The following is a 26,225-nucleotide window of genomic DNA, read 5'->3' as shown; positions in this document are numbered from 1 at the left end:
CTTCAATTAAGTGTATTTTTAATTACTTGAAATTTAATTTCATATGTAGCTAATGTCTACCACACTGGACAATACAGCTTTAGAATCCAGACATTCTGGTGTATACAAATATGCATCTTGCATTTGGCTCAACTTTGTAAGTTACCATTGGATGTGACCAGTTTATTTGGATAAATTATTTAATTTTATCCTAGAAAAACTACTCACTGTATTAAAAATTTTCAAAAACTATCATTTGTGTCGACAATCAAAATTGTCCTAAAATTACAATTGTTCGGTGGCCTTTATGTTGTTAAAAAAAAAATGTGTGAATAAACAGTACTTTGCATTGTGAGAGTATACAGTGAAGTCTCCTCAAGCTGATCCCATCCAGACAGATCACTATTAGAGGGTATTAGCACTGTCAGTTCATATTTTTCCATGCAGAGATGTGTGTGAATATATGATATATATATATATGTACATATGTATGCACAGGCAGATACATATATCGTTTTAAAAAAATTAATGGTAACCAACTACATATGCTATTCTGGCACATTATGTCTTTAATATGTCTTTTAGAGCACTGCAGGTCAACACATAAAGCTTTCACTTTTCTGATGGTATTTGTATTACATGGTTTGGTATTAAAGCAATTATTTCTATATTCATTGACATTTAGGTTATTTCCAACCACTTGCTATTTCAGTGCTATGGTCAATAACCTTTTACCAATATGATTTCATACATGAGGTAGTATATCTGTAAGGTAAATGTCTTGGTAATAAATTAAAATGTAAAAAACTCTACTAGTTAAATAATGTACTTCTGCTACTGTATTGGGTATCAGGCTACAATTTTTTTTAGAGCCTCCCCACCTTTCATCCATGTTTCTTAAGGGTCTCCCCTGTGCATTTCCAGACTTTGTTAATCATTCCCTTGGTTTTCACAGTCTCATTATTTTTAGAGGTTTCTTCAGTGTGTGTATCGTATCTTACAGCTTTGTATTTTAAGTCTGGAAAAGAAAATCTTAGGTGATGTGTAAGGAAATGACAATATTGCTACTGTTAGTTGAAGTTCCTAAGAGAAAATTTGCTGAACACCTTTGCTGGGTTATAGTTTGGCGTCAGCTTCCTGAAATTTCTACCACAGCCCCTTTTGGGGAAACTAGTGGGCAAAATCATGAATGTGTTCTGGGAGGAGGACTCTACAGTTGTTAACTGGTGCGGCTATGATGTGGGCCAGTCAAGGAATTTTCAGTTAGGAGACTGGTCTTTGGGAGTCAGCTGCACTCTATCTTGTTTTAAAAGTAGTTTTAAGCTGAACTTTTCTGGTGTGAATTTCTTAGCTATTCCATAGTAGGGCGCAAAGGAGAGAAAAGGAGCTTTGTTAACACATGATTAAGCTGAGTTTAAATATAGATAAAAGTCTGAGCCAGACACACGATGGTAATCAGTGTTCCCTTTTGTTTGTTTGTTTGTTTTTTTAAGGGCAGAATAATAAGCCTCTTGCATCATAATCAGCCATCAAATGAATGTACTCTGAATCACATTGCTCCAGTCTGGACTGTTGCTCTCTATATCTGGTGCACACCTGTCTTTCTTGGATCTCTGTTGACTGCGCCTGATTCCTTTCCGGCTCATCTGATTTCTGTATTGCACCCTTCTTTTGTGTCCCTTGTCTCCCTCTGGTTTTTTGTTTGATTTTAGATCACATCTCCAGTAGTTTTCTGAGAAAAGGTACATGAAGGTTAAAAATTTTTGAGACCTTGCAAACTAAACAATATCATATCTGTAGTTTGGCTGGAGGTAAAATTCTTTCAAGAATTTTGAAGTCATTGCTTCACAGCCATCATAAGCTGTTGACAGTCAGAAATTATTCTAATGGATAGTTTTTTTTTTTAACGTGACCAGTTCCTGTCCCACTCCCCGGGAATTTGTAGACTGTTTCCTTGTCCACACTTTACAATGACATGCTTTAGTATGGACGTTTTCATACATTGTACTGGGCACTCATTGGACTTTTTTTAAATATGGCAACTCATATCCTTCACTTCTGAGAAATTTATTCTTGATTTTTCTTGTTCTCATAATCTATTTTTGCTTTATTTTCTAGGAAATTTTATTTACTTTCCGCTTGTTTTTATCTCATAATTTTAATTACCAGAGGTTTTCTCTCTCTCTCTCTGGTCTTCTGAATGTTCACTTTTATAGCTTCCTATAATTCATGCAAACTCTAAACATCCTTTTGAGGATATATATATATATCCATACACATACATATACATACACACATACATACATACATTCATATTTTTAAAGGCATTTTCTTTTCCCTGCCTGTTTCCTCTAAGTTGCTTATTTTCCTTTTCTTTTTCTTTTTGAACTCAGTGTGGCAGTAATCTTAGTGACTTGAAATAGGGGGAAGGGATTGAGGGATCTAGTTACTTCCCAAATAGCTTTTAAAGAGTTCTTTTTTTTTAAAATTGAAGTGTCGTTGATATACAATTTTATATTGGTTTCATATATACAACACAGAGGTTTAGTGTAGTTACCCATATTATTAAATCCTTACCCCCAGTGGTGCAGTTACTATCTTACAGAATTCTCTTTAATTTACTTATTTTATTCACTCATATTTCTAAAGGTGCTGCCAGTTCCTGACACTGTAAGGATCTAGGTTTGTACATCATCTAGTTAACCACTTTTCCAGCTACATTCCAGCTCTTTTCTTTTTTGAGAAGGAACAAAATTAGAATCATTCATTTATTCAAACACTTGAGTACCTATCATGTGCCAGGAACACTTGAGTGCTCATCCAGCTTTTCCTTACCTTAAATTTACCAAATTTCTAAACAGAAAGAAAGAAGTAACACTTAACCATGAAAATTTAGAAACAACTTATTGTTGCATTCTGCTTGTAGAATACAGTGTTATAGCTTTTCTATAACTAAGCAAAAAGTGCCAGGAATAATAAGCCTAGTGATAATTTGCAGCATTTATGTACCAAAGTGCCAGTGCCTTCAAGTGCCCAGGAATGAATAGAACTAACAGCTAATTTACAGGATTCATAAATAAAAGCTGTACAACTCTACTGAGGAATATAGTTGAGGACTTAATAAATGAAGAACCATAATTTATTTTTGAAAAAGATTTAATACTGGACAGATGTTAATTTTTCCTGAATTTAATATCTTAATTCCATATAAACTGAGTCAAAGTGCCAAAATCTTTGCAGTGGAATAGGGAGCTGTCCTGTGTGCTGGGCCTTAGGCAGCTTTTGTGTGCTTGCTAGCTTAGAATACTCTTTATGCATCAAAGGGTTGTGAAACAAAGACTTAAGTGATGGAAAGATCACCAACCTAAAATATTTACTCTGACTCTATAGAAAAGTTTGTAAGCTTCTGCCTTATAAAATGATTGTGAAGTTTATTTGAAAGAGTAAACACATGAGAATTGGCAGACCATTTTTGAAAAGAGAAAAAGGGAATGGGGAGCTGGCCTTATCTATAACAAAAAAACATTGAACTTTCAAAAATGTGATATTGGAGTGAGCTGGTAGTGACAGATCACTGGAACAACTGATCAGCCAGATTGTAGACTCAGGTGTATGTTTGGGCTTCAATGTAGTTTTGCTATAATGAATTTGGAACATTTAGATCTGTTAGAAGAAAATAAAAATAAATCTGTAGTCTGAGCAACTAGGTGTTCTCTGGTAATATTTTGGTTTACTTGTTTGTGGATTCTTTTTTCTTATATCCCTCATTGTGCCTTTTCTTTTGTTTTTAAATCATTTTTTAAAAGCATTTTTAGGTTCACTACAAAACAGAAGAGAATTTATATATTTTAACTTCAATAAGTGGATATAACTACTCTATAAACCTGAGGACATTTGAAACTAACTATATCTGGTTCTTTAATTTTTAAGTGAAATATAAATTGATTTCTTTTGAAAGGTAGTTTAAATACTTGCAGTATAAAAGGACATACCTAATTTTCTTATTAAAACTTGACTTACATCAAAATTTTAGCCTTAAACTTTTAGTTTACAGAACTTTAAAAGACAGGATTTAGAAAGAATTCCATTAATTCCACTGTTTAACTGTGACATGTAAAGATTGATTTTTTTTAAACCAACATTTAATTAGTGTCATTAAATTTAGTTACACTTTTTGAAATTTTAAAAGGATACTTAAAAAGAAGTAGTAGTTAAATTATTTAAAATGTTTTCCTTTCAAATTATAATTATAAAGCTTTAAAGATAACTGAAATAGGAATTACCGTGTTAGTGGAACCAGTATAATTTTGTGTGGTGTAAATGCTTGTGCTGATGTCATTTTAGTGTTACTGATATATTTTGAAGCACTTTTTTCTATTACATAGTGTTTAACAATGTTTAGCCTATAAATCTTTTCATAGTTTTTAAAAAAATGAATCTTCTTGTGGCCTTTGTCTTTAAGTAGCATTGAAATTAAAATTTTATCATTAGCCTTGGTATTCTAGATCCCATGCTTATTTTGTATATCTCTATGATCATAATTTCCTTTCTGAATTTTCAGTCTTGTCCTGAGCTGCATAAGACATGCAGAGTAATTCAGTTGCTAAATATTAGTGCTACTTTAAGAAGTAGTTTATTTTAAATGTACAAGGTGCTTATGGGGCTTTCTAGTAGTTAAAAGTATGCATCTAAGTTATAAAATTTTACTCTATATATAATGAGAAATTCAAGTGTGGCCTGTAGGGATTTTTTTATATTAGCAAATTGTGGTTAAATACAACTTGCTGTCTATCCAGAAACATTAATTTTCAGTTGTTGCACAACAAATGTCAACTTTGTTCACTTAAGGGTTCAGTGCTGGTTGTTAATTTTGGTCAGGTAATTAGGTTATTTTTACTTAGATTGAACAGCTATTGAATTTTGCAGCATTAAAAAAATTTTTTTTATTAAGGTATCATTGTTACACACTCTTACGAAGGTTTCACAAGAAAAACAATGTGGATACTACATTCACCCTTACTGTTGAGTCCCCCCACCACACCCATTGCAGTCTCTGTCCTGCAGCATTTTTAGATACAATGTAATTTGTACAAATCATCACAGCTCTTCCCCTTTCTACTTCAGCTTCCGGTATTTGTTGTTGTTCAGGTGTCATTTTACATTAGTTGAAAAGAATATTAAAAAGTACATCTTTTGAACTAAAATTAGTATATGGGATCTCACAGGCTTTTACATGAAAAAAATTTCTCCATTCAACCAATGGTTTAAACTTAAAAGGTTTGTATTTTGTTAAATTTCTATGTTGTTTTTCTACTTCAACTTTTAGTTTAGGGCAGAAAGGACGCCATCCTGATCCTTTATTACAGGTGAGGAAGACCACAAAATTCACAATTGCACTTTCCTGATGAGTGATGTCAGATAAGCTAGTATTACTTTACCATAGGTATATATTTGAAAACTAACAGCCAAATCAATTGATTTAATTATTTGTAGTCATTTTCAGTGTTTATACCGTATTTTTCATTTCTTAAAAGGCAGATGGTGAGACTCTACTTGTTCTTATGTATTAATTATATAATTTATGTATGGGAAGTTACTGGGGGAACTGCCTAGCTTTCTAAAAAGAGCTGGGGACTGTGGATACTAAAAGGAGTAAAGTAATGAAGTCTGTTTACATATCTGACTTGTATTAAATACTTTTCTCCTTAAGAGTTAGTTATTTCTATCCATAAAAGGGAGGCTTTTATTTATATGTACCTTTATTTCTGAGGTTCTTCACCACACAGGCATTTAATATACTGTCTTGCATAATAATATAAACTCACTATTATTAATAGTTGGCATTTACTTGCCTTTTTTTCCTAGTGGGATTTTGTGTGCATTTTGAGGGTGGGTGAGGTGTTCCAATCATGCCTTTTTTTTTTAGTTTATTGGCAGTGATGTTCATTTGAAGCAAGGTGCTGAGCCCAAGCCTGTGGTGCAAAGCATAGTACATAATGTAGGATTATGCTGCCTGGAGAGAGTACCTTGGTAGTATTTATGACTTTTCCAACTGTGGGCACTTTTGAGAATGAACAAGAGTTCTAGTAGTAATTATTCTGAAACAACAAACAAGTAACAGTAGGACATAGAGTGTCCTTACCCATGAATCTTGACAGTCTCGGATTTAAAGGTAGAGTACAACAGTTAGGACATGGTAACTCCCCAGTGCTTGTATTTGACAAGGAGAGAGAATAGTGTTTCACAGTGCTGTGAAGATGGAAAATAGTGAGAAAATATATAACATACTGGGATTATGTATATAAAAATATGTATTACATTGCTTGATAGTAGCTGCTTTAGTAAATGTTACCTGTGGAGTAAAAACTCACAGTTTGGCTGAAAAGTAAGGGTTGCTGTTAACCACTTTAGAAATCATAAAGCACAGTGCTTTTGTGATCTTGCTTTGCTTACTTTTCTGCTTGTTATTTCATTTAATTGATGTATGCAGTGCCTTCAGTTTACAGAAATGTTGGGGTAGAAACTTGGACGGGTAATTGGAGCTGTCTTTGCCTTAATAGCATTTACATTTCTATTGAGGCCACAATTGGTCTTTGCAATTCAACTAAAAAAATAGTGAAGCAGGAAGGGGGAATACAAGGAAGTGCTACTGGAGATGGATTGTCAATAATATTGTTACCATTATTTGGTGCTGTGGTGTTGAACTTGTCCAGAATTACACAAATGTGAATGGTAGAGCTGGGGTTCCAACCTGGAACCAGAGTGTGTGATCCAAACCAGTGCAGCTCATACTCTGGTAGAAAACTATTTTGTTTTCATTTTGTTTTGTTTTTGAATAATTTCTAACCTAAATGTTTTTGTAAAATGATAAAATAGGATAGATTTCATATTTTGGCTATTATAAATAATGCTGCCATAAATACTATTGCTCCTTTAAGCTACCAGTAGTCTTTTACTTAGTTATCCATGAATTTGCCCTTTTCAGTGCTTTTCATTCTATTTTGCAATTCCGTCCTCCTATCTGGGATGTTTTTCTTCTAGCCTGAAGTCTTTCCTTTGGTGGTCTTCTTACTTTGGACCTCCTCCTGGTATGTGAGCATGTATTGTGTATCATGTCTGTCTGAGTTTGTCTTTACTTCTCCTATTCTGAAGGATATTTTTCGTAGGTACTGAATTTTAGGTTGATGTTTTCTTTCAGAACTGTCTGTTGTCTTACGACTTCCATAGTTTCTGTTAAAGTTAGCTGTTATTATTTTTCCTGAAAAGTGTCCTTTGTCTAGCTTCTTGACTGCTTTTAACATAATCTCTTCATCTTTAGTTTTTACTGGTTGAGTCACATGTATCCTGGTGTAGTTTTGTTTATTTTTATACTACTTGGAGTTCTCTGAGTTTTTGAATATATGACTCGAGTTTTTGTGAGATTAGTAAATTTTGGTCATTATATCTATATTGCTTCTATCTCATTCTCTCTTCTCTTGTCCTTGAACTTTTTAACCATCTTCCATGTGTATCTTACTATTTTTCCTTCTCTCTGTGATTGTCTGAATATTTTCTATTAACCCGTCTTTGAGTTCACCGGCCCTACAATTCTGCTGCATTCTGTATGTTGTAACTCATTCAGTGAGCTCTTAATTTCAGTCATTGTGGTTGGCAGTTTCATGTCTGAGTCTTAAAAATGGATTTCAGTTCCCTTTTCAAATACTCCCATTGTTTTAATTCCTTCCCCCATCTTCTGTTTTGCCATAGTAATTGTAGCTATTAAGTATTTGTTAACTCTATTATCTTGGTATGTCTGGATGTCTTTATGTGGACAAGTTAATCTCTTGATAATTCATTTTAAAAAAGTTCTTTGCATGTAATTCAAAGTAAGTTCTAGTAATGTTTGCTAGGTATTGTAAGTAATATTTAAAAAGGCTCAAAATTATGTTACCTATTCATGTAGTTTGGTTCTTGGAGGCAGTTGATTTATAGATCGATTACCTTTATCCTGTCATGGATTGTATTAGGATTTGTTAGGCAGATCTGGTTTTGCACCTAATTCCTAGGGCATGGCCTTTCTAGGATTTAATCTGAAAGCTGAGAATTTTCACCATCCGTTCTGACTGGTTCTGAATTCAGTCTTCCTGATCGTGTTCATCTGAAGACATGGCTCCACTAGCCACCCTGCCGAGTTGTACATTGAACATGTAGGGGTCATCTAAGGACCTCTGAAGGATTTTTAGAGAAGATTTTTGAGGCTCCGTCCTCTGCAGCCCACTTTTCTCTGGTTCTCTCTCCCCCAAAGCCCACCTGCTTTGTCAGTCCCTAACTGATCCTTACTTTCTCTATCCATTGTGACTCCCTCTGTCCAGAGACCATCATTAATTTTAACATAGTGGGGTAAGGAATATTAATTATCATCTAAACACTTAGATTGACTGTGCTGAGAATATGCCGGTAAAAATGGCGATTTTTAAGGTGTTGACTACTGTATATAAATTTAATGCCTTAACTACTTTGTGTAAATATTTAAATTGATTCAGTCAAGTCACCTAGCCACCAAGTTCCTATTTGATATACTACTGTGATCATTGGCATTATATGGTGAGCAAAGTCAAGACATAGTCCCTGCTATGAGTGATTTTGTAGGTGAGTAAAAAGTAGTTTCTGAACATGTAATTGTTAAGAAAAATGAGTACTTGCCACCTATTTGCTCTGATCTTTTGGATCATACATTTCTGATTTATATAATCTTGTTAACGCAGTCTCTTGTTTGGCTGGTTCAGTCTAAATCTGATACCCAAACAATTGTTGCAGTGCACTTTGTTTTCTTTTCCTTTTTTAAAAAAATTATTTGAACTTTTGTTTCAACTTAGGGTGCCTTTCCTTAGCATTCTGTTTTGTTGTCACCAGTTCATAATAGGGTGAAAAACTACGTGGAGTAGTAATGTGGAGAACACCTGTCATCCCCAGGATCGTTCGTTCTCTGACATTTTTAGATGACAGTGTTAATTATGTCTAACCTAGAAGAAGATTTAAGTTCAGGCCAATGTCCAGCTTTTTGCTTAGGCCAACTGAAAATGACAGAAGTTGCTGAACTTTTACGATATGTCATAACAGTATGACATGCAGGCAGGGATCAACCTATATAGTATTGGCTTGATAATTTTATAAAGCTTTTTTTGTCATTATAATATAGTTACTATACTCTGCAAACTTTAGTTGGAACTCCTCCCTCCCTAGTACCATACATAGTATTTAATAAAATGTTTAACACAGCTGATTTTCCCAACTTTATTGCACTGTCTAGTATTCTTTCTGTTATTAAAATGTGTAAGTAGAAGATAATTATATGTAGTATTATCATTACTTTATTTTTAAATTTGGGAAATTCTTATCTCTTAGTGAAGAGATGCTTAAATGGAAAGTCTGGTGCTTTTCTTAGAGGTTGGTCTATGGTCTGTTTTATGAGATGTGTCTGCTGTAATTCCTTCTTAAAAAGATAATATTGGCAATATTCAAGTTTATTTAGGGTATTGCTGTCATAGATGTGTTAAGAAATTTAAAGTAATGTTTTATTATTATTTTCCACTAGGAAACCACCCCTACTCCTAATCCCCCGTCTACAGAAGAAGAGAAAACAGAATCTAATCAGGAGGTTGCTAACCCACAACACTATATTAAACATCCTTTACAAAACAGGTAAGCTTTCTGACACTTAGATTTTTCTGACTTAGGCAATAAGGTAAATGGTGGTGAATAGGACAGGTTTGGAGGGAAATGTTAGATGAGACTAGTTTTAGATAAATTAGGTTGAGGATTCCATTTTCACTTGGATTACCCATGTCTAGCAGGTAGTTTAACTTACCTTAAGCTTACAAAGAAGTACCAGTTGAGAGATTGGTTTGAAATTCATTGGTAATTGGTGATTGGTGGTAATTGAAACCACAGTAGTAAATGAGTTCTCTTGAGAAGTGAACTTGACTAAAGACAGAGGTTTTATTTTTAAAAATGCAGCACATAGGGGATTTTTTTGAGGAAGAAGCGTAGGAAGAGCCTCGACATACAACTGTGTATAAACTAGGACAGAGTGGTGGTTATGGAAACCAAGAAAATTGTTTGTTTTAATTAAGGACAGATAGATCAATAGCATATGTGCCACAAAAAGGGCAAATACCCATTGTATTGAACAATAAAAATGTCTCAAATGACCATTGGATTGAACAATTTAAAAAAGTTCTTGCTAACATAGGAGAAAGTTTAGAGTATAGATGATAGAAAAGACTGGAGTAGTTGGAAGAGTGAATAGAAAGTATACAAATGTTAGAGCAAGAATAGGCAACTTGAAATTGAACTATGAAGTAGAAAAGAGTGAACTAGGGGATGTGGAGTCTGGAGGTTGGTTGGGTTATATTAAGTTAGAAGAGGAAAAGAGAGGTTAAGATGAATTAAGTTTTCACAGTTAACAATAGGGTAGTTAAGTAGTAGCTCATTACATGGCTTTTCTTCTTCCTAGTATGCTTATGTTTTTAATTGTCTTTCTGGTTCATGTCATGAAAATTAACATGAATTCCTTGAGAGCTGATGTTAGAAAGAAAATGTCAGGAGGAAAGTAATTGGAACTAATTTCTGGGAATATTTAAGAATTTCAGTTCCTGTAATTTCCTGTTCTGCCAAGACCTTTTTACTATTCACTTTATTTATTATAAAAATTTTTTTAAGGTATTATTGATATAGACTCTTATGAAGGTTTCACATTAAAAAAAACCAATGTGGTTACTACATGTACCCAGATTATCAAGTCCCCCTCCATACCCCAATGCAGTCACTGTCCATCAGCGTAGTAAGATGACACAGATTTACTATTTGCCTTCTCTGTGCTACACTGTTTACCCTCTGACCTTGGAGTCTGTGAGTCTGCTGCTGTTTTGTTCCTTCAGTTTTGCTTCGTTGTTATACTCCACAAATGGGGGAAATCATTTGGCACTTGTCTTTCTCTGCCTGGCTTATTTCACTGAGCGTAATATCCTCCAGATCCATCCATGTTGTTGCAAATGATAGGATTTGTTTCTTTCTTATGGCTGAATAGTATTCCATTGTGTAATGTACTACATCTTTATCCATTCATCTACTGATGGACACTTAGGTTGCTTCCATATTTTGGCTATTGTAAATAGTGCTGCAATAAACATAGGGGTGCATATGTCTTTTTGAATCTGAGAACTTGTATTTGGGTAAATTCCAAGGAGTGGGATTCCCGAGTCAAATTTTTTTCTATTTTGAGTTTTTGAGGAACCTCCATATTGCTTTCCACAGTGGTTGAACTAGCTAACATTCCCACCAGCAGTGTAGGAGGGTTCCCCTTTCTCTGCACCCTCGCCAGCATTTGTTGTTGTTAGTCTTTTCGATGCTGGCCATCCTTACTGGTTGAGGTGATATCTCATTGTGGTTTTAATTTGCATTTCCCTGGTAACTAGTGATGTGGAGCATCTTTTCATGTGTCTGTTGGCTATCTGAATTTTTTCTTTGGAGAAGTGTCTGTTCATATCCTCCACCCATTTTTTAATCGGATTCTTTGCTTTTTGGGTGTTGAGGCCTGTGATTTCTCTGTGTATTTTGAATGTTAACCCCTTGTCGGATGTGTCATTTACAAATATATTCTCCCATATTATAGGATGCCTTTTTGTTCTGTTGATGGTGTCCTTTGCCGTACAGAAGCCTTTTAGTTTGATGTAGTCCCATGTGTTCATTTTTGCTTTTGTTTCCCTTGCTCGAGAAGATGGGTTCAGGAAAAAGTTGCTCATGTTTATATTCAGGAGATTTTTACCTATGTTGTCTTAGAGTTTTATGGTTTCATGACTTACATTCAGGTCTTTGATCCATTTCGAGTTTACTTTTGTGTATGGGGTTAAAACAATAACCCAGTTTCATTCTCTTGCATGTAGCTGTCCAGTTTTGCCAATACCAGCTGTTGAAGAAACTGTAATTTCCCTGTTGTATGTCCGTGGCTCCTTTATTGTATATTAATTGACCATATATGCTTGGGTTTATATCTGGGCTCTCGAGTCTGTTCCATTAGTCTATGGTTCTGTTCATAATTCCAGTACCAAATTGTCTTGATTACTGTGGCTTTGTAGTAGAGTTTGAAGTCAGGGAGCATAATCCCCCCAGCTTTATTCTTCCTTCTCAGGATTACTTTGGCTATTCGGGCTCTTTTGTGGTTCCATATGAATTTTAGAATTATTTTTTCTAGTTCATTGAAGAATGCTGTTGATATTTTGATAAGGATTGCATTGAATCTGTAGATTGCTTTAGGCAGGATGGCCATTTTGACAATATTAATTCTTCCCATCCATGAGCATGGGATGTATTTCCATGTATTGGTATCTTCTTTAATTTCTCTCATAAGTGTCTTATAGTTTTCAGAGTATAGGTCTTTGACTTCCTTGGTTAGTTATTCCTAGGTATTTTATTATTTTTGATGCAGTTGTGATTGGAATTGTTTTCCTCATTTCTCTTTCTGCTAGTTCATTTGTGTATAGGAATGCAACTTTTATTAATTTTGTATCCTGCAACTTTGCTGAATTCAGATATTAGATCTAGTATATTTGGAGTGGATTCTTTAGGGTTTTTTAATTTACAATATCATGTCAGTCTGCAAACGGGTTCAGTTTAACTTCTTCCTTACCAATCTGGATGCCTTTTATTTCTTTGCGTTGTCCGATTGCCATGGCTAGGACCTCCAGTACTGTGTTGAATAAAAGTGGGGTGAGTGGGCATCCTTGTCTTGTTCCCTATCTTAGAGGAAAAGCTTTCAGCTTCTTGTTATATATAATGTTGGCTGTGAGTTTGTCATGTATGGCCTTTATTATGTTGAGGTACTTGCCCTCTATACCCATTTCGTTGAGAGAGTTTTTATCGTGAATGGATGTTGAATTTTGTCATGCTTTTTCAGCATCTGTGGAGATGATCATGTTTTTGTCCTTCTTTTTGTTGATGTGGTGGATGATGTTGATGGACTTTCAAATGTTGTACCATCCTTGCATCCCTGGAATAAATCCTACTTGATCATGATGGATGATCTTTTTGATGTATTTTTGAATTCTGTTTGCTAGTATTTTGTTGAGTATTTTTGCATCTATGTTCATCAGGGATATTGGTCTGAAATTTTCTTTTTTTTTGGTGTCTTTGCCTGGTTTTGGTAACTGTTTACTTTAGCGATCTCACCTATTTATGACCCATAGCATACCTCCTTTTGTTGTACTTTCCACACACTGTATTTTTTACAAATTGAAAGTTTGTGGCAATCCAGCAAGTTTAGTGGAGCCATTTTTCCAATAGCGTTTGCTCATTAGTGTTTTATGAGCAATGAACTAATTCATTTTGCTAATTCTCACAACATTTCAAACTTCTTTGATATTGTTATATGTTTACGGTTATCTGTGGTCAGTGATTGTTGATGATTTGGGGCACCACAAATCATGCCCATATAAGATGTTGAACTTGATAAATGTTGTGTGTGTTCTAACTGCTCTGCCGTCTGGCTGTTCTCCCATCTCTCTTCTTCTCCTTGGGCCTGCCTGTTTCCTGACACAACAATATTGAAATTAGGCCAAGTAATAACCCAAAATGGCTTCTAAGAATTCAAGTGGAAGGAAGAGTTGCACATCTCTCACTTTAAGTTAAAAGCTGAGATACACCTAAATCTAGGCCTCTTGTGCCAGTGAGCCAAGTTATGCATATAAAGAGAAAGTTCTTGAAGGAAATTAAAAGCGCTTCTCCTGTGAACACATGAATGATAAAATGAAACAGCCTTATGGTTGATGTGGTGGAAGTTTTAGTGGTCTGGATAGAGAGTCAAAGCAGCCATGACATTTCCTTATTTCTAGCCTAATGCAATGCAAGTCTGTAACTAATTCCATGAAGGCTGAGCGAGGTGAAGAAGCTGCAGAAGAAAAGTTTGAAGCTAATTCCATAACATAAAAGTGCAAGGTGAAGCAGCAAATGCTGATGTAGAAGCTACAGCAAGTTACCTGGAAGATCTAGCGAAGATCATTAATGAAGGTGACTACTACAAACACCAGATTTTCAGTGTAGATGAAACAGTGTTCTGTTCAAAGAAGATGCCATCTTGGACTATCATAGCCAAAGAGGAGAACTCAGTGCTTGTCTTCAAAGCATCAAAGGACAGGCTGACTCTCTGGTTAGGAGCTAATGCAGTTGGGGACTTGAAGTTGAAACCTCTGCTCATTTGCCATTCAGAAAATCCTAGGGCCTTTAAGAATTTTGCTTAATCTGCCCTACTTGTGCTTTATAAGTGGGACAACAAAGCCTGAATACAGTACATCTGTTTACAACATGGTTTACTGAATATTTTAAGCCTGCTGTTGAGACCTGGTCAGAAAAAGATTCCTTTCAAAATGTGACTGCTCACTGACAACACACAACTGGTCACCCAAGAGGTCTGATGGAGATGGACAATGAGATTGTTGTTTTCATGCCTAATAACATCCATTCTGCAGCCTATGGATGAATGAGTCTTTTTGACTTTTAAGTCTTATTATTTAAGAAATACATTTTGTGAGGCTCTAGCTGTCATGGATAGTGATTCCTCTGATGGATGTGGGTAGAGTCAATCGAAAACCTTTGGGAAAGAATTTACCATTCTAGATGCCATTAATGACATTTTTGATTCATGGGAAGAGTTCAAGATACCAATATTCACAGGAGTTTTGGAGAAGTTGATTCCATCCCTCATGGATGACTTTGATGGGTTCAAACTTGAGTGGAGAAAGTAACTGCAGATGTGATAGAAACAGCAAGAGAACTAGAATTAGAACTGGAGTGTGAAGATGTTACTGAATGGCTGCATCTCATGGCAAAACTTGAACAGATGAGGAGTTGCTTCTTATGGATGAGCAAAGAAGGTGGTTCTTTGGGATGGCATCTACTTCTGGTGAAGATTGTTGAAATGACAACAAAGGGTGTAGAATATGACAAACTTAGTTGATAAAGCAGTGGCAGCATTTGAGAGGGTTGACTCCAGCATTAAATGAAGTTCTACTGTGGGTAAAATGTTATTAAATGGTATCATATACTATAGAGAAAACAGTCGTAAAAGGAAGAGATGACCGATGCAGCAAACTTCAATGATGTCTTATTTTAAGGAATTGCCACAGCCACCCTTACATTTAGCAGCCATTATCCTAATCAATCAACAGACATCAACATGGCGGCAAGGCCCTCCACCAGTTAAAAGATTATTAGTTACCTCCTGAAAGCTCCACTGAAGTTAGCATATTAAGCAATAAAGTATTTTTTATTAGTTAATTAACTTATTTATTAAGGTTCATTGATACACACTCTTAATGAAGGTTTCACATGGAAAACAATGTGGTTACTACATTCACCCATGTTATCAAGTCCCTCCTCATGCCCCATTGAAGTCACTGTCCATCAGCATAGTAAGATGCCACAGAGTCACTACTTGTCTTCTCTCTGCTTCACTGTCTTTCCTGTGAACCCCCCCAACACCATGTGTACCAATCATAATAACCCTCCATCCCCTTTTTCCACCCCAACTACCCTTCCCTACCCCTTTCTTTTCCCTCCCCTTTAGTAACCGCTAGTCCCTTCTTGTAGTCTGTGAGTCTTCTGCTGTTTTGTTCCTTCAGTTTTTCTTTGTTGTTACACTCCACAAATGGGGGAAATCATTTGGTACTTGTCTTTCTCCGCCTGGCTTATTTCACTGAGCATAATATCCTCTAGCTCCATCCATGTTGTTGTAAATGGTAGGATTTGTTTTCTTTTTATGGCTGAATAATATTCCATTGTGTATATGTACCACATCTTTTTATCTTTTCATCTGTTGATGGGCACATAAGTTGCTTCCATATCTTGGCTATTGTAAATAGTGCTGCAATAAACATAGGCATGCATATGTCTTTTTGAATCTGAGATCTTGTTTCCTTTGGGTAAATTTCTAGAAGTGAAATTCCTGGGTCAAATGGTATTTTCTATTTTGAGTTTTTTAAGGAACCTCCATATTGCTTTCCATAATGGTTGAACTAATTTATATTCCCACCAGCAGTGTAGGAGGGTTCCCCTTTCTCCACATCCTTGCCAGCATTTGTTGTTCCTTGTCTTTTGGATGTTGGCCATCCTAACTGGTGTAAGGTGATATCTGATTGTGGTTTTAATTTGCATTTCCCTGATGATTAGCGATGTGGAGCATCTTTTCATGTGCCTGTTGGCCATCTGAATTTCTTCTTTGGAAACGTGTCTGTTCATGTCCTCTGCCCATTTTTTAATCGGATTATTTGCTTTTTGGGTGTTGAGGCATGTGAGTTCTTTATATTTTGGATGTTAACCCTTTGTCAGATATGTCATTTACAAATGTATTCTCCCATACTGTAGGATGCCTTTTCTACTGATGGTGTCCTTTGCCGTACAGAAGCTTTTTAGTTTGATGTAGTCCCATGTGTTCATTTTGCTTTTGTTTCCCTTGCCTGAAGAGATGCATTCAGGAAAAAGTTGCTCATGTTTATATTCAAGAGATTTTTGCCTATGTGTTCTTCTAAAAGTTTTATGGTTTCATGACTTATATTGAGGTCTTTGATCCATTTCAAGTATACTTTTGTGTATGGGTTAGACAATAGACCAGTTTCATTCTCTTATGTGTAGCTGTCCAGTTTTGCCAACACCAGTTGTTGAAGAGACTGTGATTTCCCCATTGTATATCCATGGCTTCTTTATCATATATTAATTGACCATATATACTTGGGTTTATATCTGAGCTCTCTAGTCTGTTCCATTGATCTGTTTTTGTGCCAGTACCAAACTGTCTTGATTACTGTGGCTTTGTAGTAGAGCTTGGAAGTCAGGGAGCGTAATGCTCCCAGCCTTATTCTTCCTTCTCAGGGTTACTTTGGCTATTCAGGCTCTTTTGTGGTTCCATATGAATTTTAGAACTATTTGTTCCAGTTCATTGAAGAATGCTGTTGGTATTTTGATAGGGATTGCATTGAATCTGTAGATTCCTTTAGGTAGAATGGCCATTTTGACAATATTGATTCTTCCCATCCATGAGCATGGGATGTATTTCCATTTATTGGTATCTTTAATTTCTGTCATGAGTGTCTTGTAGTTTTCAGGGTATAGGTCTTTAACCTCATTGATTAGGTTTATTCCTAGGTATTTTATTCTTTTTGGTTCAATTTTGAATGGAATTGTTTTCCTGATTTCTCTTTTTGGTAGTCACATTGCTAGTATATAGGAATGCAACAGATACCTGTGTATTGATTTTGTATCCTGCAACTTTGCTGAGTTCAGTTATTCTAGTAGTTCTGGGGTGGATTCTGCATTGCTTTTTATGTGTAATATCATGTCATCTGCAAACAGTGACAGTTTAACTTCTTCCTTACCAATCTGGATGTGTTTTATTTCTTTGTGTTGTTTGAACAATAAAATATTTTAAAATTACAGTATATACCTTGTTTTTTTAGGCATATTGTTATTACACACTCAGTAGACTACAATATATTGTAAAAATTTACATGTAGTGGGAAACCAAAAAATTAATTTGACTTGCTTTATTACGATACTTGTTTTATTGCGGTGGTCTGGAACTGAATCCAAAGTATCTCCATGGTAGCCTGTAGTTTCTTTTATCTAAAAAACATATATTCCCTTTATGGCGTGAATATTTTTTATGATTTCTTCATTATCATTGTAGGCCAGGCATGGTAGTCCAAAGATGTTTAATGTAGTTTTTTCATAGAGGAGACCCTGTGGTTCAGCATATCCTCTACTGGAACAAATCACTTCTCTAGATAGCAGGGATTGTCAGTTAGTGAGTGAGATATGAAAGGTCAAATAGTACATGAAGGGTAAGATCCTCTGGAAAACATTACACCCAAAGGTATTAAGTTAAACAGTTGACTGATGGCTATTTCATGTAGTTCAGCTAACAGTGCCAAAGCCCTTAAAGTTTATTTTTTTAATCTTTTTAGTGGTATCTTATTAAAAGCTACCTCTCCCTGTATGCTTTCTGCTGTGCACATAGTTCTTAGTGTTGCTGTTATTGTGGGGAGAATTAAGGCATTTATCTCTCACAGCTTCAGTGAAATATGAGAAGAGATTCCTGTAAAGTGTTATCATTAAACAAACTGATTAAATCCTAAAATGAAATCTCTGAGGATTTCAGTTTCTCTAAGTTCTTTTTCTTGTGTAAAATGGTAAAATCATTTGGAGAAATACTAAAATGCTTTACAGTTCAGATTTTAATAGTTCCGTCATTTAGTTTTCATAAATGTCATGGAATTCATTATGCTTTCTTAAAAAAGAATCTGTAGTAATTATAAGAAAGATTAAGTCGGTCAGGTACAAATATATAAAGGAAGTTCTCTCTTTCCTCAGATTTTACTTGTATTATATATACTTTTATCTTATATATATAATATACATATTATATATCTCTTACTCTTCCTCATTTTACTTTTCTCCACTGCCTCAAGTAGTTAATATTAAATTTGGTTTGCATTAAAAACTTTATTGTGCAAATATATCCTATTTTCATTATCCTATTAACTTTTTGTATGTGCAGATTTTGCCTACTCATTTTAAACTACTGCCTTATATTAAATATATAGTCATGAGACTGTATATATTTGGACTACTTTACATTAATAGGTTTATAGATTTTTGTTTTCTATTTACAGTGTTATAGTATATACATCCCTATATGTTTTTATATACTTGTATGAATATATTTATAGGGTAAAATTTCAGATTTCCTACATTGAAGACTGTCCTTTAACAGGCTTTGTACGTACTGTCAATTTATACTTCTTTGTTAGCTTAGACTCTTAAATAATTCTGAGTTTCTGGTTTCTACATTTTGCCAGCTGGTATCATCAGTCTGTTTAATTATTGCCAACTGGATTGGTCCTAGTCTGATTTCCATAAACAATGTCTTTGAATTTGCATTTTTTTAAATTGAATTTCCAAAACAGTTTCCTTACTGTGTTGATCGTTCATGTTTTTAATCTGTGGGTAGTCTGTTTGGTATTTTTGCCCATTTTTTTTCCTTTTCAGGTTTATCCACACATTTTATACTAGGGATGCTAACCCATCCAAGAGGGGTTTGCAAAAGACAAATCATCTGTCTTTTAACATTGTCAATGGAATGTTAGGTTTTTTAAGAAGTTTTGATTTTTCATGTAGTCAGCTATCACCTTTCCTCCATTGCTTCTGAATTTCATATCTTAGGAAACTTTGTGCATATTGTTATTCTATTTAATAGCTGCAGTTAGTCTCTTCTATGGATGTATATTTTATTTAAATAAGCAGTTTTCAAACTTTTTGGTGTCACGACCCCCTTATACTCTTAAAAATTGAGGACTCCATGGAGCTTTGCTTATGTATGTACATTTTTATCTATTTCCATTTACTATATTAGAAAATAAACCTGAGAATGTAAAATTATATATTACTTTAAAAAAACTCATTGAATGTTGATATGCATATTTTTATGAAAAATATTAAAAATAAATACATGTGTGAAGAATAGGATTTTTGCATTTTTTAAGTCTTAAGTGCTTGACTTAATAGAAAGCAGCTGTATTTTCATAGCTGCTTCTGCATTAGTCTGGAGATAAGTTGTTTCAGAGAAAGTGTAAGAAGAAAATATGACTTCATACTGGTATGTGGTCAGAAAAAGAATTTTTAATAACCTTTTGAAATAATTATATTCTCCTTTGATAGTAGGTTTTTCTTTTTTGCAGTGTGTAATCTGAAACCATATCCCAGAACTTTTCCTAGTATGTTCCACTAAAATCCATTGATCTCTCTTGCTTTTGGAGTGGACCTTTTATGCATGCTTGTGCAGCATCACTGGTCATTTGGAAAATATACTGGTTCAGTGAGTTGTTCAGAGCTTGGAGATACTGACATTTTTTATATAGTATCAAAACAAGGACATTCATTAATATCATTGTTAAGCTCGTAAGAATTGTCTTTATTAGTAAGTTGTCAAGCTCACAGAAGGAGAAATTGTAGAAAAAATTCTGATATTTCTCCTGAAAGCTCAAATTTTAATCAAAGGTTCATTCTGCTTATTTTTTAAGAACTAACCATGCCTTTTCAGCCATGGTTAAAGGTGGTGTTCCATGAAAAATGGGCATAGTTCACATCATAGTTTAATTGCCCAAGTATTGTAATTCACAGAAGTGTTTTTGTGTGTGTGTGTGCAGTATAAGAAAGGCATGTATGTAGATTTGAAATTTAATAAAACCAATCATTTTTGCTGCTTCATCAATGACATTCTTAAAATGACATTATACCGTGAGTGTTAGTGATAGTAAAGAATGTAGTGACTACTAGTATAATTTGGTGCCAATGTATGATTCTTGCCAGGCACCAGCAGATTTACTCACCATTGCTTTTGCACCATTAGTACAAATGTCATTGCAGTAAAAAATAAAATGTCTTAGCATTATTATGAAAATAGTTTCTAGCCATCAGAGCTCTGAAAGTATCTAGGGGTCTACAACCACACTTTGATAACTTCAATTTAAATAATCTGTTGTTGATAGGCACTTCTGATGTTTCCATGTTTTCCAAAATTAAGAACATACCTGTACAGGCATTTTTGCTTGCTCATCTAGCTATTTTCATAGATTAAATCTTTGTATGTTTAATGACTGAATGAATTAAAAAGAAAAAAAGGCTGATTTTATTATTCTTATTTCTAAGTTGAGGTATAACTGATGTTAACATACTAGTTACAGGTGTACAATGTAATGATATGACATTTGTATGTATTGTGAAATGATAACCACAATAAGTCTAAGTAACATGTATCACCATACATAGTTAGAAATTTTTTTTCTTGTGGTGAGAATTTTTATTGCTGTCTTAGCAACTTTTAAATATAAAATACAGTATTATTAGTTATAGTCACTGTGTTGTACATTACATCCCCATGACTAGCTTATTTTACAGCTGGGAGTTTGCACCTTTTGACCCCCCTAAATGCAATTTGCCCACCCCCAAATTGTGGCAAACACCAATCTGTTCTCTGTGTCTGTGAGCTTGAGGTTTTCTGTTTTTTTTTTAATATTCTACATACAAGAGATAATACAGTATTTGTCTTTCTCTGACTTGAGCATCATGCACTCAAAGTCCATCCTTATTGTTGCAAATAGCAAGATTTCCTTCATTTTTGTGGCTGAATAATATTACATTGTGTATATAATATCACCCTTTCTTACCCTTTCATCCACTGATGACCTTTAGGTTGTTTCCATATCTTGGCTATTGTATATAGTATTGCAGTGAGCATGGAATGCATGTCTTTATGAGATGGTATTTTTGTTTTCTTTGGTTAAATACCCAGAAATGGAATTGCTGGATCACATGGTAGTTCTGTTTGTAATATTCTGAGGAAATAAATTTATATATATATATGTATTTTTTTTTATTAAGGTATCATTGACAAACACTTTTATGAAGGTTCCACAAGAAAAACAATGTGGTTATTACCTTCACCCTTATTACCAAGTCCCCCCAATACCCCATTGCAGTCACTGTCCATCAGTGTAGTAAGATGTCAGAGTCCCTAATTGTCTTCTCTGAAGAAATAATTTTAGAAGTCCCGAGTACAGTACTTGACCATATGTGTGTGTTCAGTAGTTTTTATGCCTTTGCTTTTTTGTGTTTTTTTCTCTTGGGTGTGAGTTAGGCAATACAAATTATCAAATAGATGTAATGCATCTCATTTTAATGTCTGAGACTATCAAGTATTAATCATAGTTATGGAGTACATGTCAATTTGGAAACCTGTTTTCAGACAACATTTTTATTAATCAGGAAACGAAATTTCCTTTGAGTTACCTTAGGCATAGTAATTCAGACAATATAATGATACTAAAGATGAATCATCTTGGGATAATATTTAAATGTAACTTTCATGTAACCTTTTGTTTACTTTGAAGGTAGTAGAGTAAAACTTTTTTTGACAGAGGTGTGTATATATATATATATATATAGACAGATATATAAACATATGCATCATTTCTGAACATATCTATTGTAGCATTGTACAGTTAATCTCTTTATTTTCTCATTTCTGTGTTTATACAGAATTTCATTTAATAATTTCCCACTTCCTACTACTCCCATTTTCCCTCTTGGCTAATGCCTTTTTGTTTCTCTGAAATTTCAGCTTTCTTGTTCCCTACTTTCCTTTGTAAGTGCTTTTGCTCTGTTTTCCTAAGGTAAACTGCTTGATTATCTCTGTCATAGCCCTTAGCACACTGCAGTTGTCCTTATGACATTTCTGTGAATTCCTCTGCGGGATGAGCCTCCGTCTCAAAGTACAGCAGAGGATTTGTTATGTTGTAGTAGGCACAAAATACATTCTTCTATTTGTGACTGTAATAACATCTACCATTAAATTTTTTTACTTTTATTGGAAAATACACATAACATAAAATTTACTGTATTCCTTTTTTAATATAGTACAGTTCAGTAGTGTAAGTACATTCACATTGTTGTGCAACAAATCCCCAGAATTCTTTTTATCTTGCAGAACTAAAAGTCTACCTATTAAACAGTTTGCTGTTCTCCCTCCCTCTAGCAGCCACCATTGTACTTTGTGTCTCTGTTATTTGGTTACTCTAGTTACCTCACACAAGTGGAATCATATGGTATTTGTCTTTTCTGACTGTCACTTCACATAATGTTTTCAGGGTTCATCCATGTTGAAGCAGCTGTCAGAATTTCCTTCCTTTTAAAGTCTGATTAATATTTCATTGTATGTGTATACCACATTCTGTTGATCCATTCATCTGTCAGTGGACACATGGGTTTCCTCTCCCTTTTGGCTATTGTGAGTAATGCTAAGACCATGGATGCAAAACTACCATTTTTTTGATACGTACTTTTTACTTTTAGATGGGCACTCTGGTTTTTTAAAAATGATAAAAGCAAAACTTGGCAAGCAAACCTTCGGCTGATCTCTAAGTTTGACACTGTTGAAGACTTTTGGGCGTAAGTAACCATTTTAGGATGTTTGTTTTATTAATTGTGGAATTTTCATTTTAAGTCACATTCACAAAATGAAGGATAAACTGAACAGTTAAAAAAACATCTACAGAACTACCTTTTCATTTGTCCCATCTCACAACTGTTTGAGTTGGTGGTTGGTTATTCCTCACCAGTACTGGAAAGCTTCAGTCTTGTTACCCTTTAACCCTGCATATTCTCTATTCCTTTGTCTTGCAAGATTCTTTGCTTGTGAGCCCTTTATTGTTCCTGGAACTTTTGGCAACTTGTTGGAACTTGTCCCCTTTCTTGGTTGCCTAGATACATTTGCGCCATACTTGGGTATTCCAGAGTTTTGTTAGGTCTCCATTTCTGCTCTTTTAAGTGTAATGCCTGGGAGTTCCTGTCATAAGAATTCTGAGATTTCAAAGACTGAAGTGCTTAACATTCAGGGTTTGTCCAAGAATGACAGTACCTTCAATGGTAGTTTATTAATTTCATTATATTTTGTGTTATACTTCAAAAGAGTAGTTGAAATGACTTTGAGATTTTGTTTCAGATTTAGCAAAAAGTTAAGATCTAGGGGGCATAAACCTTTTCATGACCTAGAAATAAAATTTAAAATTAAAATTGTAAATTGTCAAGAAGTTTTGAAATACTGATTCTCTGAAAACAAAATTAATTTACTCTCAAATAGTTTAACTTGGAAAATGTTTATGTAGAAACTATTTGAGAACATGAAAGATAAAAGTTACATAGCATTTAAGTAAATAATCTTATTTGTACATACATACCTCTGTATTTTTGTATCTGTGTGTATTGAATCAGTGATACAACTCTTGTGCTTTAGTGTAACCCCCATTATTCTGCCCACACTAAAGAACACATTGTAGTAAAAAATTCCTATGTGCACACTTCCTCCAGGACAAAAACAATATGCTATATATTTCCAGTAATTTGCTCATAATAGGAGTTTAGTATGCATTTAAATCACTAAATAAAACAGAACATAGAATCATTAGAGAAAATAAATTGTTAACTAACCACTTCAGGAGCAGTAACTTTTTATTGAAATATTTATTGACCTTTTTTTGTTTAAGTAACAGAACTATATGTAAGTTCCACTAATCATAGGTCTAGTTGTCTAGTTAAACTTGCATTTTTCTGTTTTCCCCTTCATCCATACATGAAGTGTTTTTCTTCTCTAATTGTATTTATTCAAGAAGTCTCTAAAATGTAGTCTCCAATCTTCGATGGAGGAGCAGGAACAAGAGTCTTAAAACACTTCCCTCACTGAATCAGATTTGCATTTATCTAGTTTGTTTGGCTCTAACCAGTTTACGTAGTTGTGTTTCTAAGAAGGTGTCTAGAACATGACTCCATCCTTTAGTTGTACATAAGCAGTGTCATTGCATAGTGGCTTTTTACATCATAATTTAGAGATAAGGAATTCAGCTTTCTATCCGTATCTAAGTCACTTTTTAATTTCTCACTTTTTGATGGTTTAATGGTAAACAACTATTGAGTCCTTCTGGATTTATCCAATTTGCGTGTAGCATCTGTTTAAATGTGTCATTACAAATTCTTAATACTATAAACAACTACTAAGAGACCTCAGAGCACCATGAAGGGAAAAGGAGACAATGAAAAACAAATATTGGTCTTTTCTACCTCAAATGCCATTAAAGAAGGTCACTTCCACTGTATCCATTAATTTTATGAAAGTGGTGGTACTAATTCTATAGTTACTGTTTATATCTAGGTCTCCTTTGTTGCCTAGTAGAAGCTGTCCATTTGGGAAGAGTGACCATAAGGTAGAGTAATTCAACAAGCCTTATTTGGCCTTAGGCTGTCATACCCAAATTGGATTTGTATGTAATCAAAGGATGCCAGATTCTTTTTTCTTAAAATTCTGCTTGAAATATTCCTATATTGGGTTAAAATAGCACCAAGAGATTCTGACTAAGGATAATAGCATCTTCCATGGTCTGTAGACATGAAACTAAGATACAATTTCTGCATCTAATACTGGAGATAGGCAAAGCATTCTTATTCTGTTGCCAATTTTATAACAATTTTGCTCAAAGAGACTTCAGGAGATCAAATTATTTAGTCTTTTCACTTCAGGCTAGTGAATGTCTAAGTCATCCACAGTGTTACTTTATTTAATTGATATGTGAGAAATAGTTTAAAAATACAGATTCTAGGGTTCTATCCCACATTTAAGGCATTAAAATCCCAAGGAGTAGGGCCTGGAACTATTTTAAAAGCTTCTCAAGTTATTATGAAGACTAGTAGCAGTGTGTAGTGTTTAGAAACCATTTGGTGGTTCTACTCTTGGATTCCTTCAGGGATAATAATGTTGGCTTATTTTTCAGTCATGCATTCCTGATGGTCAGGAAGTTTGTGTTGCTTTCCATTGTTTTTGTGTGTTTAAAACTGCTCATTAGCCTCAGATTCTTTGGTCTACTTAAGCCAACCTCATACCTATCATTTTTTTCTTATATATACACCTATGTAAGCATTGAATGAACTCATACATCAAGATATATTTTTGTGAGAATGAAATCATCACAAATGTTTTCTTGAATATCAACATGTTGATTCTTCAACTGACCATTATTAAGATTTATCTGGTCCATTTCAGAAATTGACTCCATAGAAAAATAAGGAAACATGAACTTTTATCTTGTTTATTTTTATATTTTCTAAATGTATATGTGAACACTAAACTCTGCATTACATATTCTATGTTTATAATTGCCTTTTCTTTTACCTAGTCTGTACAACCATATCCAATTGTCTAGTAATTTAATGCCTGGCTGTGACTACTCACTTTTTAAGGTATGCTTAATTGGTGATTTCATGTATTTATTACATAACTGGATCATTCAGATATTCATTTAGAAACCTTGCCACAAACTTAGGAGTAATTAATACTCTGATGCTTGGAGAATAATTAAATTAGCTTTAGCATAAATATGTTTTGCTCTGATTTAGTATAAATACTGAAATTGAGTGAGAGTTTTACTCTGGGCACATACTGTGATTGATTTTGAAGAGAGCTTTGATCACCCAATCCAATCTTTTTATGCATTTGAGTAGACTGAAGTCCAGAGTTTGTCAAGAATTTTTAACCTGGGGTTTGGGTCTTGGCAGGTAATAGGAGGTGGGGCATTTATTTACTCCCTGAAACTGCAAAATTTTTGCATGTATTTTCT

At 34.3% G+C, this 26,225-nt stretch overlaps 1 protein-coding gene across 2 annotated transcripts in view; it reads left to right on the top strand.

The window, feature by feature from the left end:
* The window catches only part of EIF4E (eukaryotic translation initiation factor 4E), a 38,243-nt gene that overhangs the window by 6,816 nt on the left and 5,202 nt on the right, over positions 1-26,225 (top strand). The window contains exons 2-4 of one of the 2 annotated variants that reach the window (XM_036914062.2): positions 9,554-9,660; positions 22,915-23,010; positions 25,785-25,848. In XM_036914062.2, the coding sequence (XP_036769957.1) occupies positions 9,554-9,660; positions 22,915-23,010; positions 25,785-25,848 (267 nt within the window). The remainder of the gene's footprint in view (positions 1-9,553; positions 9,661-22,914; positions 23,011-25,784; positions 25,849-26,225) is intronic. The other variant, XM_036914063.2, reaches the window with a different exon arrangement.

Source organism: Manis pentadactyla, chromosome 5, assembly GCF_030020395.1.
Source record: "Manis pentadactyla isolate mManPen7 chromosome 5, mManPen7.hap1, whole genome shotgun sequence".
In the NCBI taxonomy this organism is placed as follows: domain Eukaryota; kingdom Metazoa; phylum Chordata; class Mammalia; order Pholidota; family Manidae; genus Manis; species Manis pentadactyla.
The sequence above is the reverse complement of the archived record's forward strand: the minus strand, read 5'-3'. Positions and strand labels throughout refer to the sequence as shown.